This window comes from Aedes albopictus, unplaced genomic scaffold (assembly GCF_035046485.1).
Source record: "Aedes albopictus strain Foshan unplaced genomic scaffold, AalbF5 HiC_scaffold_91, whole genome shotgun sequence".
Classification (NCBI taxonomy): domain Eukaryota; kingdom Metazoa; phylum Arthropoda; class Insecta; order Diptera; family Culicidae; genus Aedes; species Aedes albopictus.
The window spans coordinates 1-27733 of record NW_026917765.1 but is presented as its reverse complement, the minus strand read 5'-3'; the positions used below and the strand labels follow the sequence as shown (position 1 = coordinate 27733).

The 27733-nt window shown below is 38.7% G+C and overlaps 2 protein-coding genes and 1 long non-coding RNA gene across 4 annotated transcripts; 2 read left to right on the top strand and 1 right to left on the bottom strand.

Moving 5' to 3' along the window:
- The first annotated feature begins 2792 nt into the window (after positions 1-2792).
- LOC134284804 (uncharacterized) lies at positions 2793-4335 on the top strand. Its single transcript, XR_009995946.1, has 3 exons — positions 2793-3101; positions 3168-3285; positions 3897-4335. It is a non-coding gene; the product is annotated as an uncharacterized LOC134284804 (long non-coding RNA).
- Positions 4336-9050: 4715 nt separating this feature from the next.
- Positions 9051-11475, top strand: LOC109431071 (5-demethoxyubiquinone hydroxylase, mitochondrial). The gene is made up of 2 exons (XM_019707212.3): positions 9051-9254; positions 10981-11475. Exons 1-2 carry the CDS (start codon positions 9104-9106, stop codon positions 11409-11411), a joined length of 582 nt encoding a protein of 193 aa, XP_019562757.1. The 5' UTR covers positions 9051-9103; the 3' UTR covers positions 11412-11475.
- On the bottom strand, positions 11416-26272 carry LOC109431070 (protein shifted). Of its 2 annotated transcripts, none has more exons than XM_062844090.1 (6): positions 25585-26272; positions 25382-25525; positions 24017-24217; positions 23855-23950; positions 11743-11946; positions 11416-11668 (listed from the first exon to the last, which is right to left on the bottom strand). In XM_062844090.1, the coding sequence occupies exons 1-6, from the start codon at positions 25991-25993 to the stop codon at positions 11625-11627; spliced, it is 1098 nt and encodes a 365-aa protein (XP_062700074.1). In that variant the 5' UTR covers positions 25994-26272; the 3' UTR covers positions 11416-11624. The 2 variants fall into 2 exon arrangements, with proteins under 2 accessions (XP_062700074.1, XP_062700073.1); XM_062844089.1 differs by having other exon boundaries at positions 25343-25525; positions 25585-26264.
- Positions 26273-27733: the final 1461 nt, after the last annotated feature.

Below are 27733 nucleotides of genomic sequence, written 5' to 3'. Positions count from 1 at the left end.
CGTATCTACAATAATCGATTTCTCTTCATCGATTTTCTCTTTGGTTAATAACTTGGCCAGCAAATCATTTTCGGTTGTTTTTGTTGTTTTAGATGCTAGTCCTAGTCGTCCTTTATCGAAACACACCGAGATATCATCCGAATATTGGTCGTATTGCCCGGAATAATCCAAAGAGAAAATCTCGCGCTTAGTATCATACAGGCGTATCTACAATAATCGATTTCTCTTCATCGATTTTCTCTTTGGTTAATAACTTGGCCAGCAAATCATTTTCGGTTGTTTTTGTTGTTTTAGATGCTAGTCCTAGTCGTCCTTTATCGAAACACACCGAGATATCATCCGAATATTGGTCGTATTGCCCGGAATAATCCAAAGAGAAAATCAATGAAGAGAAATCGATCATTGTAGATACGCCCGTATGATACTAAACGCGAGAAATCAATGAAGAGAAATCGATCATTGTAGATACGCCCGTATGATACTAAACGCGAGATATGCACTTTTGACTTCGCATGCACGCGACGACAAGTGAGGAAAAAGAAAACAAACTGTCGTCAGACGGACGGGCGGACGACGGGATCAGTCAGCCAGCTGTCAGTGTCAGTCGGAGCCGGAGCGAAGCGCCAGCCTGAAACTCCAAAGGGCGTCACGGCGAAGGTTTGATATCCGCTTGTGCCATAACAAGGTACGTAGAAAAAGATGGGAATATTGATTCACATCTCCCTTACACTCGAATTTTCACTGCGGCAGGGAAGGCCTGGGACACACTGGTGGTGTTCGTACCATGGTACATGTTACGAACGCGACGCGTGAAGTTCATTAATTTCTAACAACTAGAGCACACTAATTCCAATCATTTCCTACATCTAGCATTAAGCAAATCGCTTGTAATAACCTAACGCAAAAGCTTGTATAATAATCGTAGAGGTAACGTTTTGTGAATCGTGTTGGTCACATATTCATGAAAACCAGTGTAAATTGCAATATGCAAAATCAATTAGATCGAATTGAAAACGAGCGACCTTTCACACAACGTTGTATACGATATGCTACGATAGCGCAGCATCGAGGATGACTGATCAAGAACGGAACAAACTGCGCGTGCGTAGTAATCGATTAGCCCGGAGCGCATACTCATAGCATACATGGGGATGAATCATTCTAATTCATATTAGAAACGATATCATATTCAAGTATGTTCACGGTTTCACAGCGTAAATGCGCAAGCGCGGTATGGAATTTCACCATCGGATTTAATGTTGCGCAATCGGATAGCACTTACACATAAGCATGATATATAATTACGCAATATTGTGAAATTCATTAAACTAGAATACAAGCTACGCCATTTGTAATTGTTAGTTCCAGACATGCACCGATAGCATATAAAATTGTAATCAATTATCTATGCTCACAACTAACGTAAAGTCAAGAACACAACCCCAATGTATTGTAATGGTCAAAGTACCAGAAAAGGTTTTGATCAGGGATTAATTATTTGTTAGCAAAACTTGTTGGAAAGATTCATTGCAGGATTGTATGTATACAAGTTAGAATTTTGATGAATCATGAGTTAATTAATGATGTAAAGAGGGTGAGCATAGTTTCTGGACGATACACATATAATTAATATGTTTTACGTAGGAATCAGGAAAAAACATGTAAAAAGAGGGTGCGAATAATGTCTGGACGATAGTATAAAAAGCGATGGAACAATAAAGACAGTAGCAGTTTTGCCTTGTACGTCACAAGCTACAGAACGCTCATTCACTTGCTACTCGAAATCCTTCTTACCAAGCACTTTGAGAAGCTTAATCTTTTCTAATCCCTCCTATTACCCAAGCCTTCGAATGCGAAAGGAGTTGGCTGGAGCTTGATTGGAAAACTTAAGTCTTTGAAAAGAGTTACTTGGTACTTAGAATCGAGGAGTCTAAATCATACTGAATCGATCAAACTTTTTCCACTCTGGCACGCTACGGTTCCGAATGCGAGTAACTTTGGCAAGAGTCTGAAAAGGCCAGTTTGACACTGATTCAAGTGTGGGCAAGCATTTATTTTCTCACTCTGGTACGCCACGGTTCCGAATGCGAGTAACTTTGGCATGAGTCTAGAAAAAATATAAATGCATTGCGATCAACTTTTCCTCATCCGACTAAGTCACGTCTTCGAAAAGTTGATTGCTCCCATATTCGATTTGGACCAATCGATTTTAATTATCTACCACTCAATCCTCCGAGTATCAGTAAGTAGTTTCGGTCGTCGACAGTTCAGTTCAGTGCGTTTCTCTTGCCTGTTGATCGGCACACGCGGAATCGAATACCGTCTCCCTTCGCAACGGTACCGTGCATCTGATGTGGTGTGATTACCATAATCGTCGTCGTCGTCGTCGCCAAGTGATCGTCGCGGCAGCTGACAGAAACACCACACGGAGTGTAAGAGCACCTTTAACGGTGCGCTTCTATACCCCGTTTGGCAGCCCTCCGTCATTGCAGCAAACTTTACCGGTCGCTGCTGGATGCGCTCGCAAAATAGTAGCGCTATGGGTGGGTGACCAAATATAGTAGCGGGACAGTTGCGCTGCTAAAAATTCTATGGGAATATGGCAGCCCTCCCGATACGAATCAGGGTGACTAATTTGATTGCTACCGGTGTGGAAAAGGGTGGTTAAGTCAAAATGGTAGCGCTGCGCGGGTTGCTCGAATAGTAGCCGCCGTTAATGTTGCTCTAAGTGCCCCGTCGTCAACATTTGGTGGCTCCAGAGAGGACGAGCTGCTGCCACCTTCCAGCACGCTTATCTGAAACTACCCATCGGCTGGGTCGATTCTACCCGGATTTTCATGATATTAGCAGTTGTCAAAATCCGGGTAACTGATCTCACATGAAAAGAGTAACCTTTACCCTGATTCTGGGTAAACGAATCTTCGAGAAAATTTCGAAACCCAAATTTTCCTGTTGTATGGTGTTGTCAAAATCTGGGTAATCATTTGGGTAAATGGGACTTGGAAAAAATTTTCACATTGTCCGTGCGTCTAATCCAAAGAAACACACTCTGGAGGAACTTCTGGAAGTTTAAGATGAAAAAACCGACTAACTAATGGCTGGTAAGTTTTTTTTTTATAGTTTTAATGTAATCATTCACATTCATTAATCAACTTAAATTTGTTTAGACATTCATCGATGATAGCCTGGCTGCAAGTACTTTGACCCAGTAACCCGATGCAGACGGATCAAATACTCGTTGCTTTCTTGGCTCTCTTGGTTTCTTCCCTTCTGCAATAGCGGCAGGTATGTTTTTCTGTGTTTATCAGTATCAATTTAGAAAGTTTCTAATATCTATATATATAAAAATGAATTTCCGTCTGTCTGTCTGTCTGTCTGTCTGTCTGTCTGTCTGTCTGTCTGACCGCTATGGATTCGAAAACTACTGGACCGATCGGTGTGAAATTTTGTACGTGGGTATTTTTGGGGCCGGGGAAGGTTTTTAGCTTGGTGCGGGACCTCTCCGGTCTCTGGAACGGGGGGGTCCCATACAGATGACTTCGCCGGGGACGTCCCTTTGGAGCTGCATGTCAAAAAACACAGTAGGCAGGCAGTACGACGTTTGCCGGGACAGCTAGTCTATCTAGATCTATATATATAAAAATGCAGTGGCATACGTGGGACCGCGCATAACTTTCGAACGGATGGTCCGATTTGAGTCGTCTAAGTTTTGTTCTCTTAGTTTTCACCCAAGGAAGGTTTATGAGGCAAAAAACATGGGCAAATTGAGTTTTTGAAAATCCTGGTTTTCATACATTTTGAACGGGGACTTTGGGCTTGGCTAGGGACTTGAAAAGTCAAAAACGCAGTAGGCAAGACAAAGTTTGCCGGGGACAGCTAGTATTTTTATAATATAGAATGCGACCCAGATTTGACAAAAATCCATACGAAGATCAATACTTTGTACGTGAAGCAGCCACTTAAAATCAAAAGCATCGGAAGCATCTTCATCATCCAAGAAGCCATTTTTGCACGGAATTTTGATTTTATTTTTATGTAAAACTTGAGACAAATAAATGTTTTATGTGCTTTATCGAGGTTTTTTTTTTGACAAAACAAAAATGTTGGGAAGGCTTCGTAGTGTCCGCTAACTCATTTACATAAATATGGGTAAAGGCTACCCTGATGATCACCCTGATTAGAAACGTCAAAATCAGGGTAACCTTTACCCAGGTTTTGCGACTAACATCGGTTACCCAGATTTGAGTAAAGGTACCTTTACCCACTTTAGAGTAACTGCAGTTTTGCTCGATCTGGGTCACTTTGGCACCAATCTGGGTAGCTGGGGGTTAGCGTGAGCGACAGTGCTTATCTCCAACATCACGTGCCTGATTTCAACAGTACAAGTTGTCAAGAAAATTATTCCAAGGCTATCTTGAATGAAGACAATTATCAGTATGAAACTCATTTCAAGATAATTGTACCATGGTACGAACTGGTACGAATACCACCAGTCTGTCCAAGGTTGAAGATTCGTATTTTCAATAGAGCTAATAAGCTATATGTCGCCGCCGCAACATCTCTTGCTGGCGGAGATATTGTCGCGCTTATCTTTTATTAGAGTCCTGCGGCGGTCGTACGCTCGCAAGGCATACCGCCGCATGACAGTCGCAAGGCAAAACAAAAGAAAAAGTGATCCCGCCAAAAACAAAAGCACGTGGGTTTCGCGAAGTGACAGATGTTTTTGAATGTATTTGTGACGAACGGCAAGAGTAGCTCAGTGGAATGAGTGTTCTTGCTCTCAAACCCCATATAGTGGAATTATATACTTTTAAATCTGGTGACGCTGTTATGATTAGTGACTGTCGCGCTAATATCAGAAGCCAGAGGCAGATAATCGCCATATTCTGATTTTTCTTGAGAGGCATAATAGGCAGGGATATAAGTGTCAAAGCGAAAAAGTATGCAGTTTGACAGGTAGATACCCGACATGTTCCCGAGCGAGAACAAAGGGAACATCAGCGACATTCGTCCTCTATAGTTTATTAACTCTATTGTATTTTCTGGCTGTTCGATTCAGGGTTCCTGATTTCCACTTTTCATCTTCTTCCACATTCGAAGACAGTCAGCAGCGAACGGTCGTCACTTTAGTTTGTGTGTTTGCTTGTCAGCGACGACAACAAACTCCGGCGAACGGTGGGAAGCCACACTTGGAAATTACTCATTCGCCCTGATAAGAAATATCATAAAAATACGATAAATTTTATTGTTACAACGCCATTTTTTCGAAAAATATTTACCATTAAACGTATTGTAATTTACACGGCACACTCACCATCACCACTATTGTTCTATACCATTCGGCGAATGGTAAATGGCACTTTTACAATAAACAATATATCTTAATGTTTTTTCATTGTTCTTACAATACAAATACAATTAATTGAATGGCGTCAAATAAATCGTTGTTACAATAAAAATACAATAATATTTGTTGTTATTTTTAAGCATTTTTCGCTTTTGAAAATCCATAGAATTTATATTTCCAAAGGTTTTTCAAAAGCGAAATCTGTTAACATAACAACAAATATTATTGCATGTTTATTTTAACATCACATCACATCGGTTCAATTGACCCCACTAAACAAATTGTATTTGTATTGGTATTAATGGTAGTTTACTATTTACTAGATTCCTTTAATTTATTGGAAAACATTAGAAAAACCATTGTTCATCTTTTTCTTGTCGTAACGTCCTCACTGGGCTAAAACCTGCTTACTATTAGGTAGTTTTCTATAAGTACTTCCTCAGTTATTCATTGAGAGCTTCCTCTGCCAACACGGCTTGACGTCTGTCAGTCGTTGAAGTTTTATTGAATAACATTCGATAACCGAAACATCTACTGTACTCAAATTTAAAACGAAAACTATAAAAAAATATGTCAAGTGATTTTGTATTTGATTATACAAACATGATCCAAGCAACAATAATATTAATTTATTGTTATTTATTTGTTACGAATTGTTTTCAAGTGTAATTGAGAAATAAACTCTTTTCTAATAAAAAAGTCCATGAGAACTTTTCAGGCACTTTTGCAACTATATAAAAACAACTTAAATTAATTTTTACTGATAGTAACTTTAACTTATTATAGAACTATTGAAAAACAATCGAATAAATTATTGTCGCGCTTATCTTTAATTAGATTCCTGCGGCGGTCGTACGCTCGCAAGGCATACCACCGCATGGCAGTCGCAAGGCAAAACAAAATAAAAAGTGTTCCCGCCAAAAACAAAAGCACGTGGGTTTCGCGAAGTGACAGATGTTTTTGAATGTATTTGTGACGAACGGCAAGAGTAGCTCAGTGGAATGAGTGTTCTTGCTGTCAAACCCCATATAGTGGAATTATATACTTTTAAATCTGGTGACGCTGTTATGATTAGTGACTGTCGCGCTAATATCAGAAGCCAGAGGCAGATAATCGCCATATTCTGATTTTTCTTGAGAGGCATAATAGGCACTAATAAAGCTTATTGTACGAACTATATGGGCTTGATTTCTATTGTAAAAAGTATATTGTTACTATGTGTTTTATTGTGAACAATAAAACCAGTCATATGCTAATAATATTTACCATGTAAAGAATGGTAATTTTTTATCCGGGCGTCCACATTCGCATCGCAAGCGATCGAGCGGTGATGCGATTCGTGAGCGATACGAGTGATATTTTGCATACGAATTTTTGATGTTTCCAAAAAATGTTTATTATTTTCTTTGCTAATCAAGCATTTCAACAACAATACACTAAAATTGTATGCATTACACGCAAAAATTCTCTTCTAGGTATGATAATAGCCGCTTCGATCGCTCACCAGCATTCTTCACCATTCGCCAATCATTCATTCGCGTGCGATTCAAACTGCGAAGAACGGCTACGAATATCCATGTCAAACAATTTGCGCATCGCTTTCCACTGGTGATGGGGTTGCATGTTTGATCATGACTATCCGTTTGCTGCATCTTTCTCGATTCGCTTCAGCAAAGAGGAGTGAATATGAATGGAGTGAGGCGAATATACCGATCCTTGGTTCGATTTGAACAGGTCGTAAAGTCACCGACGAACCGACGTGACAGCTAGAACAAATAAATTCAAATTTGTTGTCCGCGACGCCATGATGAAAAATAGCCAACCTCTATAACGGCTCGCGATGTTCATATAGGAAACGGTTCGCGTCTGCGCTGATTTGACAGAAGCGATCGCTCGCTTCGCTGGTCGACCGTTAAATTTGGGGGGACACTTTTGAATCACCACTGTCACGTCGGTTCGTCGGTGCCTATAGGTCACTGCATGAAGTTCTCTCCTTCTCTTTCACTCTTAAAGAAATTTTGAAAACAACAAGGCCAAGAAACGTCAAAACCCCATACAAAATCAAAACAGTGCAGTGCCCTATTCAAATCGAGTGCCAGATTAACATACATATACATTTATTTGCTCAACATCACATTTGGTCGGCGTTCAGTTTTTGTGGACTACGCGATTTTTTAAATTTTAAAGCTTAGTTTCTTGTTGCCAAGTAGAGCGCTCAAGTAAAATTTTAACGCAAGTAATTTTGACAACTGATCCAGTATGGCGAGAAAAGCTTGGTGTTGCACTATCTTGAGCGATGCAGAAAAAGTGCTACACCGGCGCAGCACGAAAATAAAAAACGAACACTTTCGGTGCAAAAGTGCTACCGCGGCGTCATGGTCGCGATTTTTTCCGCAGCACCACCGCAAAAACGAAAACGACATAAAATTCTTTTAAGAGTTACAGAGGTTCTTCTGAGGATTTTTCAAGAAATCCCTCCGAGGATTCTTCCTAGTATTTCTTGGACTACCCGCATAAGCTGCATTCACGGTTGATCAGCAGGCGTAAAATAAATCAATTTTGAATGACGAAAGGCATCTTAACTCGAATTTTTCGTAATTAAAACGCAGTTTCGCCCGAGGAGCGGATCACTACCAAAACAACTGAATCGAAAATGCGTTAGAAAACTCGTGATTTGGGCTAATGCGTTGAAAAATGCATTGAAAATGCGCCATAAAATTCAATGCGTTGAAAAATGCGCGAAATACTCACGTATTTTTAAGCCCTAAAGGGTAGTACGCACCTGACTGTGGAAAAAGATAGGCCAAGGAACGGTCAAGAAATGATTTCGCTGTTAAAATTTCTTGAGCGGTCCGCAGCTGGAAAGAAATGAAAATTGGTGTAACGCTCGTAACGCCTGCCGGGCAAATCAAATGGAGCTGTCACTTTTCCTTGCGGAAAAATATTCCGTTCAATTATTCCTCAAGGAAAAGTGACATTTCTTCCCATACTAATCAGATGTCAAAATTCCTTTGGTAATTAGAGGGATTTTTTTCCGGAGTGCTTTTCTTACCAGGTGCGTACTAGACTTAATATTGACGAATTGCACCAATGCGTTATGTCAATACGCAAGGCTGAATCGAAAATGCGCTAGTGATCCGCCCCTCAGTTTCGCCATACGATTTCCTAACCTTGACCCCCCTCCCCCCTCTGTCACGCTATTTTCCTATACCTAATACTTGTACTGTCACACTTTCTTAGAAACCCACCCCCACTCCCTCCTTTCCCCTAAATGTTGGATGTAATGGGGATGTAATTTATGAACGTTTCCTGAATGTTTTTCTTATTTTATTGATCCCGCCGCAATATAAAGATCTTGTCAGAAATTCAACAAAAAAGTGCTATAAAATTGTGTCAATAATTCTTAGCGTGTTGACGGACGGGATGTGAGCCGAGCTTTTATTTTGATCAATCGATTTGACCGATTTTACCTCCTGTTTGTTTAACTTTGTTTTCGGGGTTTTCGGGCCGCGATCGCCGCAAATAAAACAAACTATTTTTTTGTTCTAGAAAATAGTTGTAATTTGAGCTCAAAAAATTACTGAATTCGACAAACGCAACTTTAGATAGGTAAGTGAATATTCCGAAGAAGTTACACTAATAGAATTCGACATTTTTTTTTGTTTATTATGTAGAGTTGCGTAACTTTCATATTTTGTTCCAGCGCAGAATTCGCCTCGCCCAAATCGACCGGAGAAACGAGGTAAATAAATCAAAATGCAACGAGTTATTTCGCGAAGTCTGCACCTCAGCGCCTGCAGCAGGAGCTCGCAGCGGTACTCCGAAACGATTGACCGCATCATCCGGGTTGACCATGCCGGCGAGCTGGGCGCCAATCAGATCTACAAGGGTCAGCTGGCCGTCCTGGGTAAGTCACATCAGCTTTGTTTACATTATGGTAAAAGGGTCGTATGCAGCTGGAAGGATAATAATTGAACTGCTGCTACCGAACTTCATTTGATTTGAAGATAAAAATTTTATCCCATTTAATGGGAATGATTTTTTTTATCTGTATTAACTAGATTTTTAGCCCTGCTAATTCATTTCGGAACCCACACGCTTTACTTCCCTTCCGAAGGAGGATTTCACATTTTGTGAGCTTGTCAGGAGTGGGATTTGATTCCAGGTCTTCGGCGTGATGTGCTTAAACCATCAAACCAGGTACACTCCACAAAATTATATCTGCTTTTTTATTGAATTATTGATTCAATATATTGTGAACGAAAAAATAGGAACATTAATGTTCATGAAAAATGAAATTTTCATGAATTTGATATGATTATACTTATTCAGTTAACAAAGTTTTAAAATATCCTTTCTTGTGTTGAAAAACAGTGCATACTAAGAAAGCCGAGATAATACAGTATAGATTGACATTTGTATTATAAAATAAGTGAAAAGAATCATTGTGAGGCTCTCCAGAAATTATTCGTACTAAACTTTCAGTGATTTCTTCATGAATTGCGTTTTTATTCCTCTCAATATCTAACGTGGATTTGTAGCATGATAGTTGATTAATTTACAACAAAGCTTACTACAGGGGATGACCAAAATGTTTGGGATAGGCAACTTTTTTTCTCACAAAAAAGTTCAACAAGTTATAACTTTTCATAGAGCGCATAAAAAAATCTCAAATTCTGACTGTTTATCAACCTATTATGTGTGCATCAAATGTACATGTGTGGTACAAATGTAGGCTCGATTGATTAATATTTCGCAAAGTTAGAACTGTTCGGGCAAAACACTATTTTTCAGACAACTCATTTTTGAACTGTCATATCTCGGAAACCAGTGAACCGAATTGAATGAAATTTTGAACGTACACTATCAATTTCTATCAATTTGTAAATGCTTCACAAACTATTAAAACAAAAGTACTTTTCAAACTTTGAAAAAAGTTATCATGGATTGACACTTTTTGGATTTTTCTCGAAAAAAATGTATTTTTTTACATCGATGTCAATAAATTTTAGTGTTGATATCCAAAGATTTTCCACTTCTGTTCTCAAGTTATCTCCAATCAGATATATTAGAGCCTATTTAGATTGAAGGAAGAACACATTTAGTAATTTTTGTGTGGTATTGTAAATTTGACTTATTTTTCCCTATATGGGTAAAATTTTGAATCCGGTATAACTTAATTCGCCGTGAGAAAATATTACATTTTATAACGTCGTATTAAGAATCAATATATTGTTGATAAACGTTAAAAAATTCATTCAATTCGGTTCATTGGTTTCCGAGATATGACAGTTCAAAAATGAGTTGTCTTAATAATAGTGTTTTACCCGAACGGTTCTAACTTCGCGAAAAATTAACCAATCGAGCCCAAATTTATACCAATAATGCACATATAATAGGTTGACAAACAGTCCAAATTTGAGATTTTTTGATGCACTCTATGAAAAGTTACAGCATGTTGAATTTTTTTGTGGGAGAAAAAAAGTTGCCTATCCCAAACATTTTGGCCATCCCCTGTATATGCTAATTCCTACCAAAAATTTAATCGGGGATGTCGGAGAATATTAAACATACTTTAGAAAAGCTAAGCGCAATCCAAAAGATATTCCTACAAAAAAAACCTTCCACCTCAGGCAACACCAAGGCAGGAAAAACGATCGAGCACATGTGGGAACAGGAAAAAGTTCACAAGGCAGAGTTTGATCGGCTAATGAACAAATACCGTGCCCGACCGACGGCTTTGCTGCCCCTATGGAACATTGCCGGGTTTGCCCTGGGGGCCGGAAGTGCCCTGCTCGGCGAAAAAGCGGCCATGGCATGTACGGTGGCCGTCGAGTCGGTGATCGTCGAGCACTACAACGATCAGCTGCGTGAACTGATGGAAAATCCGGACTTCAAGGATCACGAACTGCTGGCTACGATCCGGCGTTTTCGGGACGAGGAACAGGAACACCACGACATTGGCATGAGCGAGGGGGCCGAACAGGCTCCGTTCTACAAGGCGTTGACCGATGTGATCAAGTTCGGATGTCGGACGGCGATAAAAATAGCCGAACGGGTGTGAACGGTTTGGTTTGGCTTACACTGAGAAACTATAAATTTTCGTTTATTTATCACAACAAAATACACATGTGGCGGCTTGTATCTCTCGAGAGATAGAGGGAAAGAAAACTCCAAAACGGGTAATATTGAGAGCACGGGCAAAGCTACACAGGTAGATTAGGCGTCGGTTTCGGCAATTCACAAAGAGAGTTTGGATTCAGCGTTTTCCCCGGGATTACCGTTTGGGTAGTTTCGAACCATTTCGTTTCTTCTTCTCCCCTAGAAATAAATAAGAAAAAGCTTCGTAAATGATCTTACTTGGCATCCGTCTTCCTAGTAGTGGCGCAACTCACGTCTGTTGCACAGCTTTCCGAACCATCCGTCGTCGCAGGTGCAGGTGTGATCGGGTTTGCAGGTCCCATGCTTGCAGGGTCTCTTGCAGGTGGACCGCTGGCGACGTCCAATCTGGCAGTGGTCTCCGCTCAATCCCGGCTTGCAGCGGCACTTGTTCACTCCTTTGCATTTGCCATCGTGCAGACAGGGGATGACGCACTTTGCTGGAATTGATAGCTTAGTCTTTTAAAAATATATCGATTTAATTTCATTCTCTGTTGGAAATTGATTATTATAAAATGACCACCGGAAACAATTTATCTTTTTCCTACCCTAAAGAAAATAAAAAAAAATTGATCGAAATATCATTTAATCATATTTTTCTGAGAGTTCCTGCATGAGCTCAATTTATGGATACCTCTAGAAATTCGCAAGGTTTCGTCCAGGAGCTCCTTTTGAAGTTTCTTCCAGAACCTTTTTGTAGGGATTCCTCATGAAATTCTATCTGAAGATTGCTTCAGGAAGTTCTACTAAGGAGGTGTCTAGGAACTTTCTGTGGGTTCATGTAGGAATGCCATCAGGAGATACGTTCACAATTTTCTACAGAAACTTTCTCTCATAAAGTTTCAGAACAAGCTGCTGGAGCTTTTTCTTCCTAGAAGACAGTCTTAGAAGATTCCCAGAAAAAGCTCTTGGCGGATTCCCAGGAGGAGTTCTTGGAGAAATCACAGTAAAAAACCAGGAGAAATACCTAAGACTAAGCCCAGCAGGCCCATGGGTAATTTCCAGATCGTAGAAGAAATTCTTGTAGGTATCTCACGAAGAAATTCTTCGACAAATTTCAGAAGGATTTCATGGTAGAATAACATAAAAAACTCTAGGCTTGACTCCGGGTGAACTCTTAAAAAAACTCCTGAAAGATTCTCTTAACCCTTTGGGGACGGATGGGTCATATGTGCCCAGCCGAGAAAATCGACCATCGCAAACGTGTTGCATAACAGCGATCAAAACGAACTCTTAAAAAAAAATCCAAAGGAATCTTCTGAAGTGTTCTTAGAAGGATATCCTGGAAGACTTTCGGAAGGAATTTCTAAACGAATCTCACAAGTAACTCCTAAAGGATTTCATAAATAATCCTGAAAGAATTCCTGTTAGAACTCCAGAAAGGCTTTCAGAAGGAATTTCTAGAAGTTTTTCTAATTTCTGGAGAATTTCAGTAAGGATTTTAGAAGATTCTTCTGAAGGATTTCCATAAGAAGTTCGTGTACGGAGGAATAACAGGTTAAAATCCGGGAGAAATTCCAAACAAGATTCTGAAGGGAATCCAGCTTCTCCATGAATAATTCCCAGTTAGAATACCAGAAGAAATTCCTGTTGGAATCGCAAAACAATCTTCGGGAGAAATTCTTAGACGAATCCCAGAAGGATTTCCAGGAAGAATACCAGAAAAAAAAACTTTCTAGATTAAAAAGATAGTTTTGGTGAAATCCCAGAAAGAAGGAGTTATTAGAGATTACATGAAATAATTCTATAAAATTACCTAAAGGAATCTTAGAAAAAACTTTTATAAGAAAAGAAACTGCTAACCACTCTTCAGCAACCTTTTTTCGATTGGTCGCTTCGCTACTATTGAAGTTATGTAATAGTGAAAAGTACGGCCGGTAGAAAATTCGGTGCGTAACTAATTACAACAGTTCTTTTCATCCAACTTGGTTTGAGCGCTTCTAATCTGAACACTTTTTAATTCGAATCCCGTTAGTCTGTATATTGTTCAAAGCTAGTGGGATTTTAAATAAGATTAGCGTCAATGACAAAGTTTAACCCTTTAGAGCCGGATAATTTCGCACTGCTCCCGCAACCTCGCTGGCCTCGAATACGTTTGTTATGCTAGGTTTCATCGCCAGGGTTATATAGGCCTTTTTAGTTGACAAGCCCGAGTATGCCACTGTTTACAACTGCCGAACAAAGGCTTTGCGCACTTTGCTGAAATTGATAGTTTATAGTCTTTTAAAAATATATCGATGAAATTTCATGATTTTGTTTTGGAAATACAGGTTTTGGATACTGTTAATGACCACCGGAATCAATTTATCTTCCGGCATTTCTTCACTTGTTCTATGTTTTTTTTCTAGCTCTGCACTATTTTTATAGTTTAACATTGATTGGGAGGTAGCCTATAGTGACATAAACAACGTATGCGCCACAGTAGCTGATAGCACACTTTTATTCAGCTCTCATGCATAACTTTACCAATCGATTTTTCAAGCGTAAAACAAGTAGCTTACCATAATAAATCAATAACAGGTGGGATATGCATATAAAACTATCAAAGCTCCGACTCGATTATCACTCCGAATAATCAAGCTGTTTTTTTTTTCATATCATGAGCTTATTGTGTTAGGGCGTCTTCATTGGCGTTCCTTCCGGGGATTCCTCCAGGATGTCCATGTGGGTATTCTTCCAACAACTTTCTTCTAAAAATTCTTACTGAACCTAGATTTCCATCCAGGATTTTCATCTTTCGATTACTACGAAAATTGCAACCTTGGATTCCTCCAGATTTCCTAATGGATTTTTTCTGAGAATTTCTTTAGAAAATACTTATTCCTTTAGGGAAGTCAGGAGTTGACTATATCATTAATTTTAACGGAAGAGTAGTTTAGTCTGGGATCCAAGAATTCGAAATAGGGATTTTTTCAAGAACTCCTACAGGAATTCCATCAACCCCGTTGGTTTTCCACAAGGAAATCTTAAAGAATTGCTTGAAAGAACCCCTGCAGCATTCCTAGATAGAAACTCTGAAGGATTTCCACAAGAAACTCCTGGAAGATTTTCAGAAAAACTTCTGGAGAATTCCCTGAAATAACTCCTGGAAGATTTCTATAAGGAACATCAGGATGGCTCCAAGAACGAACTTCTGGAGAATTTGCATAAAAAACTCCTTAAGAATTCCTAAAGGCATCTCATTGAGGACACCCAAAAGCAGCTCCTGGAGAATTCCTAGAATTATTTCTCGGAGGTTTTTCAGAAGGAACTCTTGGAGGAAACGCAGTAAGAAATCCTGGAGGATATCCCAAGACAAATAAAAACAGAATCTAGCAAAATCGCTTGGAAGTATTTAAAATCCAGAAGGAATTCAATTTCAGCTGCAAAATTTTGGAAGAGTGCCAAAAGGATTTCATGGAAAAATACAAGAAGTAACTCTTTGAAAAATCCCAGATAAAATCCTACAAAAAATTGAAGGAATCCCAGAAAGAAATTCTAAGGAACCTCAGCAGAAACAGCTGGAGGAATGTCAGAAAGGATTTCTGAAGGTACTCAGAAAATAATCTTGAATGAATTTCCTAAATTGCTAAGAACTTCTGTAGGAATTTTTTAAGGAAAATCTTAGTGAATCTAAAAAAATACTATGGTGAATTTTAAGAGGAGGTCTTGTTTAAAATGCCGAAAAATTATTCTAAAGAATTCCGATTCCTGGAGGATTTCCTGAAAGAAACCCCGAAGAAACTTCAGAAGGGATACAAAAATTGACGTGTGGGATAATCCGACAAGGAACTCCTAATGAAATTCTATTGCTACGTTTAGCTTTTTATATGATTAGTTTAGGTTAGCCCCGAGTTAGGGGATGTTAATAGTTATTTATGTAACGAGTTGCAAAATGTTGATTTTTTCAGCACGAGTCGTACATTTAACCAACGAGGCTTGCCGAATTGAATAAATACGAAGAGTGCTGAAAAAAATCGAGTTTTGCAACGAGTTCCATACAAAATTTTATGCAATGATTTTTTCATTATACAACTCATTTGAGTTGCATAATGTTCATAATGCAACCCAAATGAGTTGCATTATGAACATTATGCAACTATTTTTCATTATGCAACTCATTTCAGTTGCAGTTGGAATCTCAGAAGACACTCCTGGAGGAATGCCCTCCGGAAGGAAGGATACGTATCCTTCTTTGGAGATATCGAAATCGTGCTCCGGGAGATTGATTATTTCTGGAATCGTGTCATTCCTGAAAGCGTCGATCCCGGTACTGAAATTGTAATATGTCACTCACTTGCTTTAAACGAAAATAGACAGATATATAAATTTAAGTTTCTTAAATGTGGTCAGAATCGGTAGTGCTACTTTCCCCGAATGTCAGTTTCACGAATCTCAATTCCCCGAATTCCAGTTCTCCGATTCATATATTATGAACCCCGAGGCGGTTCTATTGAGTTCTATTACTCACCCAGACCTTCGGTAAAAACAGCTGAATAAAGAATGACATTATTGCTCCTTCCTTTTGTGGGGCTCGTTCTTTCTATAACTAGGGTTTGGGACCATTTGGGAAGGGGGCCAATTTTGGACACTTGCTGCTATAATTCAGTTAATCTCAAACCGATTGTATTGAATTTTTGATCATGGCTAGATACTGTACGTAACTGATCGTGTCCCAAAATCAAATCAATTCGTTTAAAATTGACTGAGTTATGGCAGCAAGTGTCCAAAATAGGTTCCCCTGCCCAAATGGTCCCAGACCCTATATTGCCAATAATGGCTTTAAGGCTTAAGGTCGAATAACTCTTTGAAATTTCTAGGATCATGAACATTTTATGGTTAAAGATTACTTCGAACAAGAATGTAATGTGTATTTTATTCGGGAAAACGGGACATTCGGAGAAACGGCTTTCGGAGAAATAGGTATGCTCGGAGAACTGGCATTCAGGGACACGAACATTCGGGAAAAGTAACACAGTGTTCAGATTAGATTAGGTCAAACCAACGGGGGTAGACGCGAGGGTAGACGGTAGTGTTTTTTTGACGAAAACCGAAATTGATGTTGCGGATATTGATTGATTAATCAATGATATGTGTTTATAATATCAGTTATATTTTTAAAGTAAACAAATTGAAAACCAATTTTAATCGAATCATTAGATGCTGTTATTTGAACCTTCTGAAAATCAACATTTTGGCAAAGTGTACATGAACACGAAAAAAAATATGAGCATTATCAAGAGCATTTAACATATCGGTTTTATCGTATTACTTTGAGAACTACTGTTTATCTGAAAAAAAAACTTAAATTTTATGGGAAAATCATCTGATGCAGTTCCAAGTGATTCTGTAAAAACGGTTTTGCGTGTTCATGTGGGAAAATCAAGTAAGAAAAGCACTGAGTACATTTTTTTATATGTTGATCATTTTACAATGACACATTTTATAATGATAGTCATTTCTAGTATGTAAATTTTAATATACAGGCGAAATCAGGCTATATTTGTAATAGATGAAACTCGTTCCATATTTTCAAATGTGGAAATCCTGGTCTGCGAAAACGTGCGAAAGTTAACAAATGGGTATGTCAAACATGAGCATTTTTTAAAGTAAAATTTCCAATAACATGATAAATATGAGAGATAGATATATACTTTCTTCGAGAAAGTTACGCGTTTTAATAAGGCAAAACATTTGCTAGAACATTAAACATCAAATTTTGGAAATTGTGAAAAATGCATAGAAAAAGTTACAATTAAAAAACTGATTTTAGGGGTGCTTCATAAAAAACGCCTCAAATGTACATACAAACAGTGCCGGATTTAGGCTCCGGGGGACCCGGGGCAAACCGTATAAAGTGGGCCCCCAAAAACAAACTTTTGAATATGTAAACCGTACATTAACTTTTTCTTTTCAATATTGTGTATTATTCGTTTTTTTTTGCTGATTTTTGCGGTTTAGAAAGAAACTGTGTCACTCAACTGTTTTGTTCATTCGAATGATGAATGTTTCATTTATTTTTAATGTTTTATGATGAAATATTAAAAACCTTCAATTACAATTCTCCAAAATATCGACCGATGATTTAAATAAATGAAAAAAAATGTTACGAACAAGCATTCTAACATTTATGCTAAAATGTCGGCAAATGTTTACAGCGTAAATATAATCTTAATCAGATCGTACATATGTATATTTTAAACCTTCATCCGGATTTAAAAGATTTATGAAAATTTTACAGTTCGAATTGCAAAATTTTGCGAGTGAACAAAGTCAGGATTGTAGGGGGTAACTGTAGCAATAACACTGCAAAAACATTGTTCTGAGATGTTTTTGAAAACTAGGTTTCCAAAACTTCCCCGAATTTCTCGAATATCTCAGGAATCGTTATCTACTCTTTCCCATGATAACATCTGTCCTCAACGAACTGATGCAGATGGGTATTAAGCAGTTATTTGATAGAGACGCTCTTTTGTTGTAATGTTAAGTCCTAAAACAGTTTTTCAATTCAATTCAACAAGAACTTCATGAGGTTTTATAGAAACTCGCGTAGAACAAAATTTAAAAAAAAAAAACAAAATACTTCATTTTACCTGATTATTGAATACTGTTATACCTATCTAGATATGAGTGCATGCAATGCAACCAAGCATTAAAACCGATCCCTCAAATAAGTCATTCTGGGAAATACATACTGGAAAAACTTGTAGTTAGAAGGCACGAAATGTTGCTAATTGGCAAATTGAGAGATGAAATTTGTGAAAAAAATCGCGTTCTGGTGGGATTCGAACCCACGACTCCGTATTCGCTAGACCGGCGCTTTAACCAACTAAGCCACAGAACAGGTAATGGTTCTGCGGAATAGAAAGCCAAACTGACTCCGAAGCCGCACCATGAACACTCCTATTTCACAAACTCATCTCTCTTTTCGGCTTAGATGCCAATCCACAACACACTCCTGTTTGTGCCCACTACCTACAAGTGCGAGCGAGTTATTTATATAAAGCCGAGACTTACTCTCGCACTCCGCATACCTAGCCACCAGGCAGTTTGTTTTGCTGCGTCACTTGGCGCAGTTCGGTCGTCAGAGCGTCCGACCGTGCCGAGCTCTCGACGCATACTAATTAGACACCAGCAAAACAAACTGCCTGGTGGCTAGGTATGCGGAGTGCGAGAGTAAGTCTCGGCTTTATATAAATAACTCGCTCGCACTTGTAGGTAGTGGGCACAAACAGGAGTGTGTTGTGGATTGGCATCTAAGCCGAAAAGAGAGATGAGTTTGTGAAATAGGAGTGTTCATGGTGCGGCTTCGGAGTCAGTTTGGCTTTCTATTCCGCAGAACCATTACCTGTTCTGTGGCTTAGTTGGTTAAAGCGCCGGTCTAGCGAATACGGAGTCGTGGGTTCGAATCCCACCAGAACGCGATTTTTTTCACAAATTTCATCTCTCAATTTGCCAATTAGCAACATTTCGTGCCTTCTAACTACAAGTTTTTCCAGTATGTTTCAGACATACCAGCTAACCTGGTAAAATGCCAGTAAAATGGGCAATATGTATCATTGTACTGGGAAATACACTTCAATTCTTGAATTGCTTAGCAAATAAAATATTTTTTTTTAACTTAATCGAAAGAGCAACATATTTTGGCACCAAAAAAATACGAAAGTAAGGATTTTGATGTGAAGATGTCAAAAATTATGAAACTTTGGATGTTCAAGTGAAAACTCAGATATGAAATAATCTCAGGGCTGTTACAACAGTCGCGGATTTCGCGGTTTTCGCGAAAATCGCGATTTTCGCGGATTTGTCGCGGATTTATGTGCCACGACGCGCATTTCGCGGATCCTTCAAATTTAGTCGCGATTTTCGCGGATTTGTCTGAATTCAGTCGCGCATTTCGTGAATGGTTTTGGCTGTATGGCTTTGAACAATTTAAAATCGCGTCGCAGTTGCGTTCCAGCAAATATACTGTTTTCTCAATCTTATTTTCTTTACAGCTTCTGTAAAACGTTTCCTTTTGCAGCTTCTATTTAGTTTCTGCTTGTAACAAATTTGATTGTCAAAACTAAATTGAAAATCACAACTTCTCCAAAAAGTCTAAAGTTTTTAATTTAAATGACAGCAGTATCACGATTTTTTGCGAAGTTTTATTGAAACGACCTTATGGCTTCGCAGGAAAAACAATATGAAGAGATAAGTGGTATCTCTACTATTTTTTTGAGATGGTATTGGGTTTCTTATTAATGTTTAGACTACTGTGATAATTTGAGAATCCATAATCATTTCCCAGCGATATTTCACACTAATCAAACTTATTTTGTTTACCTATTGTGCATCCGACGCCTCTGTCATGAACTCAACCGAACTTGTGTACGCTAACCACTGCGAAGTCGTGTGTGAAATTCGACTGTGATAATAATGAATTCGGATCGATTCTAAATGGGTGCAAATGTCGGAATATTTTCTAGAAAATATTTTCTTAATAAACTAGAGAGTTTCAATTGTAGATTTTTGTTCTGTATATATAGGCTCATTTCTAGGATATAGTGTAATATCCGGCATCAAGGCCCAAACTATTTTAAAAACATGGTTCTAAGATATTTTTATTTTCAATAAAATAAGTTATACCGATCATTTTGCAAAGTTGAACTCGTGTGATTTTGTTGAACTTCATAGATTTCGTAAAAATAGAGACGACCTAAGCTTTATTTTTCTATCTTTAGTCATTAAAAATGGAACTGAACAAATATATGGTCAGTCAATTCAAGTCAAACTAGAATGCACTTCTCCATAGGAAACAATCCAATAGGCTGTTCACGATAAAACCCAGGAAAACCCAACAACTATAAGGTCTCAACAAAATGGATTTCAATATCTACACCAGTCTAATAACTGGCCACTACTAACCCTGCAGATATCATGCTTCTGTGATGAGGAGAAATAAACATCAGAATACATTCTCTGCTATTACAGTTTACTTATTCATCGTTCAAAGTTCTCGGAAAACCTATCTTGGGCCTGCTGACATATGGTTCTTATCCCCCAAGAACGTGATTGACTTTATAAAGCTAATTTCACCAGAATGGGAGAATCACACATTGTAACTCAGGATTTCTATTTATCAATAATAGTTGGTCTTGAGATTAGGCATCAGTGATAAACATGCTACCGAGATGACTTGCATACTTCACAGCATTAGGGCATATCACAATAATCCTTAAATCTGGACGCAGTGATCTTAACCCGACAAACAAGAGAAATGCTTGTACCTCTCTTTGGAAATCTCAATACACGTTCTGTAATATCACAAACAGAGATTGACAAAAAATTAGGTCTTACCTATTGAAAAAAATCGTTGTTGAAACCCAGAGATCAAAATTTTCAGCACATAGTTTGAAATGTCGTATAAACTTTCCCACTTTACATTGCTGTCTTTGAGAACTTCAGAGGGACAATGAAACTATTATTAAAAACAAATTTGAATATTTATGTTCATGTCGCGGATTTGTTTTCCGAGTCGCGGATTTTATTTCAGAAGTCGCGAATTTCGCGGATGATATTTTGGAAATTTTGTAACAGCCCTAGGGAGAAGAACTCAATTATAACAACACTTGGACATGTATAAAATAAAGTCGTCTCTTGAAGGGCATTTTATGTTTTGATGAAGAAAATATATAGTGCTTCAGGATTCTTGGGGGGCCCACCTGATCAGGGGGCCCGGGGCACTTGCCCCCTTTGCCCCCCCCTTAAATCCGGGCCTGCATACAAATCAAAAGATAGACATTTTGTATGTTCGGTAAAGTTATTTCTAGTAAAATTGTCTACAACTTCTCTGAACAAACATATTTTTTTATGATGATTAACCTGGGCTTGTTAGGGGAATATCTGTAAATAAAAAGAAAATCGGGTTAAGTACGGTTCCTTTGAATTCCACTAAGAATTTGCATCCTTTGACAAATTCTTAGTGGAATTCAAAGGAACCGTACTTAACCCGATTTTCTTTTTATTTATATTTTTTTAGTTTACAAATAAAAAAGATAGAAATCATTTCTCACTTTTAGGAGGATTGATCACAAAACTGATGTTTCCATAAATTAGGGCTTATTTTATAGAAAAACTTTGTCGAAGACACCAAAGATCAAAAATCATTTTTTCATGGTCAAAACAATTTCGATCACGTTTTTGGGCCATCCGCAACAATGTGCACCGTGTCCAATAAGTGCTCATACAAAATACAAATTTAGAAAATATAATTTTATTTCGCATCTGTGATTCATATTTTTAAAATAAATGCATGTATTAAAGAGCCACATAATACTGATTAAATAAAGCATACGGTTAAGAACAACTTTATTTTCTATTAGTTTTTTATAAGCCTAGCAGTACACTTCCGTTTCCTGAAATCTGTTTGCTCCGGCACGCAAGAAAAATATTCGAAAAGTTTTTCATTCTAGGTAGCTAAATAGAGTCCATATGGTTAAATTTAGAGTTTTTAGCGCAAGTATTATACCAAATGGATATACTAAGGATAAAACAATACAATTTTAGTGTTGATATGGTAAGAAATTTTGAAGTATACTCAATTTGGGCTGATTTCCTTGAAAGTTACCGTTATATTAAAGATAAACATCATAAATCGTAAATTTTGGACAAAATTTACCACAATAGAGATTTAACACAACAAATCTCATTAAAACAGGTAAATGGACATTTTTGTTTAATATACGTTTAGTTTTGTACAGTTTTGTATAAAACGGCTTCGTACTTCACCAATATAAAGTCTCATATTTTTTTCTCTTCTGGTCATAGTTGCTACTGGCTATGGTGAGGACAGGAACCTAATTTGTTTCAACTTAAAACCATTACTCGTTAAAATGAGGCGAAATGCCAATGAAATGACGTGCGTGCCAGCTGAAATGGACTTACGACACATAAGCGATCAGCAGAGACGGATAAAGGACAGTTTATCTTAAAACATATGCTGAATTTGTTCAGTGTTAGTTGGCCTTTCAATAAATAAATTTACTTTCAATATCCCAATTACAGATGTGAAATGAATTCAATTTGATTTTGTATGAGAATTTATTGGACACGGTGTATAACTTGAAGTCCGTGTCAGGGAAAGGTTTGTATCTCTAGTATTTATCCACTGAACAAAATGGCCCGAAAGTTGGCAATCGAAATAGGATTGCACTTCATGGGCCACTATTCTGACAGAACCTAACAAGTCAAATGTCAACGAATGTTACATTTACATTTATTTATTTATACCCGTAACAAATCTTTGCAGGCAATCCAAGATAAATTACTGGAGAACTTTCTAAAATTCAGTGACGAGTTTTAAACTAACTTGCTGAAGAAAATCTTAAAGTGGCTTAACCCTTTCAGGACGGTTGGGTCATTTGCACCTCGCTGACGCGTTCTACAGCGGCAAGGTGCGTGAAAAAAGGCCTTCCCGAAGGGGTTAAGCAACTAAATCTTGAACAAATCGTCATTTTCCTTCGATTTTTTTCCCAGAAGTTGCGTATGTATTTTTTTTATCTGTATTAACGAGATTTTTAGCCCTAGGCTAGTTCATCTCGGGACCCACGCTTTACTTCCCTTCCGAAGGAAGAACTCACATTTTGTGAGTATGTCGGGAGTGGGATTCGATCCCAGGTCCTCGGCGTGATAGTCAAGTGTTGTAACCTTCACACCAGATCCGCTCCAAACTTTTTTTTTTTGTTATTTCTTTAGGTATTTTTCCTGAGATTCTTTCAAGCATGTCACACTGAAGGAAATGTTATGAAAATTCCTCTAGAGCACCCTACTCAAAGGGGTTCTACAAGAAGCTAGTTCCCCTTTCCTTCCAAAGGGTTTTTTCAGAGACACCACTATAGATTTGTTCAGGTCCCTTTAGGTGAAACATCAAGAAATCCCATTGCAATTTTGCATACTAACTTTAGAGGCACAAATCTGACGAACAAAGCATCGAGCCACTGACGAAAGTCAGTCTGGCGGATAGAGCCAATTTGATCGGAGCCAATTGAACTTGACAGTTCGAGAGAGCTTGAATATGAGAGGAGTATTGTACCGTAAAGATAATAAATTAATGTTTTGAAAACACAAAGTCTGTCGAAAGCTTCAACTTTTTCTAGTGTTGGCAGTATATACTACAGCTGTCAGTTCTTAGGATTTTCTATTCTTCAGTCCGGCGAATATAGTGACTATAGAACTGACAACATTTTTCTTGAATCCAACGATATGTGGAACTTTCCCATCTCTCCAAACCCTACGGACAAAATCCACGATACTCCGACGTTTCGGAAATCCGTTTGTCCATAGTTCAAGTTGATCATATCTAATTAAATTAGGGTTGGAATAACTTACAGAATTCGCAGCGCAGTCCGTAATACCCCTTTGTACATTCGCATTTGTCTTTCTGGATACACTTTCCACCGTTCAGACACTTCTCCGCACAGATTCCTGCAAGAATATGATGATCTCGTTTTCAAAATTATCACTATCAAGCAAGCCATGAATATCACCTACCACCCTCGCAGTGCCTTCCTTGGTAACCCGGTGGGCAGGAACAGTTGCCCGGAGCGGTACAGTTACCTCCGTTCATGCACTGCGGATAGCACAGGGCCGTCTGACAGTACTGGCCCATGTAACCCTCCGGACAGATGCAGATCTTATCCTCGTTGCAGACGCCCTTGTTGGCGCACTTTTTGTCACACTCGGGATCGGGTCCTTCAAGTTTTTTTTTTGTGTGGTTTCGGTTTGGGCGATTCGTGTCATTAAGGATGGTTCGATTCGAGCATGGCGTAAACCATATTTTGTGGATGTGTGTTGTGTGTGTGTGTGGTTGTGGATGGGTGTTGGTTGTGACGGATTCGGAATCCACGGCGATCAGATCACGTGGTCCCGGTTAAGGTTTGGAAGAAGATTGGGAAAGGGTGTGGATCGACGAGAGATTTTTGAGAATAATTTTCAACCCTTTGGTTTTGATTCATGATTATGTATCAGTCAAATTACCAATTACCATGCGCTTAGGATTGGTTTATTGGAGGAATTGCAGCATTTCTACACCGTGTACCGTATTGGTGCCAAAAGTGGAGCTCTGTTTGAGCAAAACGTAAGAGAATTTTAAAATTTTGAAGCTAAGAAATGCTGATCAACCGAGGTAAAAGCGTTTCATATTGTAAAAGTAGGCGGTGAAGCAATCTACTGGTAAGGAAGGGAAATTTTAAAAATCAACACTAAGCATCTGAGGGCTCGAAGCATTCAGCTAAACTAATAAGCAAAAGAGTTGCCGTGCAATATTCTGCATCGTAAACCATCGCTGAGTATCTTGACCGACCGCAGCTTGTTCCATCGTAAACAACCGAATCTAATCGATTGAAACACCACTCAATCGTTAATTGAAATGCGCACGCTCGTTCATATAATTTAGCCTCTCTGAGAGCGAAACGAGAGAGAGCACAGCCAACTGCGATGCACCGTGAGAATTCGGTTCTTTTGCGTGCATGCTTCACCTCTAAATATAGTTATTGCTGGATAAAAGGTGTATCAGCAGGAATCTGAGGGGCAATCCCAATTAATGCATGCATGGATTGTGGTAGAAGCAAACAGTCGCAGATCGAGAACCGTAACGGAGGAAACACTGAACTTACTGAGCGAGCGAGCGGCGTCGACTCATCGCCGGATGCGCAAAACCAAAAGAGGAGAAATTTACACTGCGAGAGGCGTACACAGAGAGAGAGAGAAATGAGGGAGAGCGAAAGATGCATGTGTCAGGACAGTTAGGAGAGGAATAGAGGAGGATCAGTGCAAGAGGAGAGTAAGTGATTAAAAAATAAAAAAGGCATACACTACCTTGCGAAGATGCTAGGGAAGAAGTTCTATCATACACACCTCTATGTGCACATTCCTTACGGAGTTTAGTGCGAAGTGGCGTGCCGGGCACCGGTTTGCCCTTGCGGCTTTGTATTAGGAGTCCAATGCTGAACACCGCAATGCCTGACACATTACCAGAGCAGGGCAGTGTCACACTGAACTCTGTAAATGGACATGCGGTTTTATACTCGTTAGTCTAGCAACAAGATTCACCAACTTACCCTTTGCATTCTTTGGAACACGACCGCTGGTTTTGATCGAGATGGTTGGGGGTTTCAGGATGGTTTCGTCTTCGGAGACAAGCCGATCGAAGTTGTAGTGATACTTTTTCGATCCAGATTTCCAGGTAAAGTTGACACAGCTCACTTCCGACGGAATGATCGGTAGATTCTGGCTGAACATAGGGTCCCGAATGTGTGGCAGCACTCGCCCATTGTCAATGGCGTAGATCTTCATCGCCACTCCGCTGAATATCTTGACTTGCTGCTCGTTGATCCAGAGCGATAGATCGTCATCGGGTTCCTGGTAGCTGTAGTAATGGTCCTGCCGTGGACACACATGGCTCACGATCGTCGCCATCAAAATCAAACTGTACTTGATCACATTCTGAATCAAGTCACGTTTCGCCATCGGAGTGCCAATGTTCGGCGGGGGGTATCGTGAAAATGGCCAAGATCGAACGGTTAAACCTGTTGTTGGGGGGAATTCAAACAAAAATTAATGCTCAATCGGGATGCGATCGCGCAACATTGTTGCAAATGGTCTGGGTTGTATCGGAATAAATCGACTTGAAATGGATTCATTGATCGTGGCGCGTACGATCTGGACACGGAGAAACCTTCGTCCAATTAATCGTCATGTGTTGATGATTCCGCACTTGCCGATCTCCTTGAGGGAAGATCGACTTTGAAAAGGAAAGCGAAAACGTGGATTGATCCACCCACGTTTGTGTAGATCCTTTCTCAATGATTTTAAGTTTGTCATTATGTTAAAGTCCTAATAAGAAATTGAAATAAATAAATTGGAATAAAATAAATATAAACGCACTGTTTTAAAACAGAATCTTTTGGAAGTAATATGCTCTGGTATTGCTCATGACTGAAGCATACTAAACCCGAATAAAAAATACAGTAGAAAAACCGAATGTTGTATTGTAACAGTACTATTAAGAACCATATTGTTACAATAAACACCACTGTAAAAATAAAAAATACAAAAACAATATGATGTAATGTAGACACCATACAGTTAATTGTAAATAAGATTTTTACAATATACTATACGGGTTGTTAAGTATCGTAACAATATAAAAAAATATTTTTCTCCATATATACTTTTTTACAAAACCATATATTTTATTGTAAATGAATTGTTCGAAATACTGATACGTGGGCTTTAATATACCGTACATTGTATGGTACACGTATGGTTTCAAACAATAAAATGTACTGTAAATATATTGTTTTTAATTGTAATTTCACTATACCGCATTTAGTTCACTACTGGACTGCGAACTGCGACATTATAAGTGCGAAAATGTAAATAAAAGTGCGCGATTGCATCAAATCAGGTTGATGTCTTCGGCGCACTATTTCTTCAATCTATGGAGAACAAGTGCTCTGAAGACACCGAGTTGATTTGATGCAATTGCGCACTTTTATTAGCGTTTTCGCACTCGTGAAAACTAGTGCGATAGTCCAGTGGTGAACTAAATGCGCTATACTGGTTATAAATTTAATCATGGTTTTGGAATGGTTCTCTTTTGTTATGTTGTATTGTTTTACATTAGATAAACCCTAGGGGCAAGACACTGTGCAAACGAGAGTAACTCTGAGAGATTCTGAGTTACTCTTTTTATCGATGATCGACGAAATTTGTTGAAAGACATCCATAAAACTGTAATTTTCATTCAGCACACGCAACACTTTGCAGTTTGACATTGGTGCCAGATCACACTTTGGCATAAATGGGAGAAATTCTGAGGAACTGTGAGGAATTCTGAACAACACCTCTAGCACAGATTTGCTCTCGTTATATCTGTCTTGCCCTGGGATAAACCATATAATGTTATATTATCTCGTCATGTTCCTTCGATAATGGCAGTTCTAGCCAAACTAACCTAAACTGGTCTAAGTCTGAGTAGCCTCTGATTGCATTAACAGTTGAAGCTTAGGCTCCCATGTCCCACCAGCCAGATAACTGGGTTTTGCAAACTAAGCATTATTTGTGGCAACACTTTGAGCGGCATGATGGAACTATGCCTAGCGCGCTAAGTGTTATTAGACCACTAATGTAGTTGCATGAAGTGGGTGACGAGGTACATAAGTATCATTACAGCGTGCTTAACCGTTATTGCAATATTGAGGCTCC

What these genes read in the sequence shown, in the direction of transcription:
- LOC109431071 (XM_019707212.3), top strand. Translation starts at nt 9,104, where the DNA reads ATGCAACGAGTTATTTCGCGAAGTCTGCACCTCAGCGCCTGCAGCAGG. An exon ending in GGGTCAGCTGGCCGTCCTGG is followed by an intron (nt 9,255 to 10,980) that starts GTAAGTCACATC and finishes CTTCCACCTCAG; the next exon opens with GCAACACCAAGGCAGGAAAA.
- LOC109431070 (XM_062844089.1), bottom strand. Translation starts at nt 25,993, where the DNA reads ATGGCGAAACGTGACTTGATTCAGAATGTGATCAAGTACAGTTTGATT. An exon ending in TGTTCCAAAGAATGCAAAGG is followed by an intron (nt 25,526 to 25,584) that starts GTAAGTTGGTGA and finishes GTCCATTTACAG; the next exon opens with AGTTCAGTGTGACACTGCCC. An exon ending in TTCCCTAGCATCTTCGCAAG is followed by an intron (nt 24,218 to 25,342) that starts GTAGTGTATGCC and finishes AAAAACTTGAAG; the next exon opens with GACCCGATCCCGAGTGTGAC.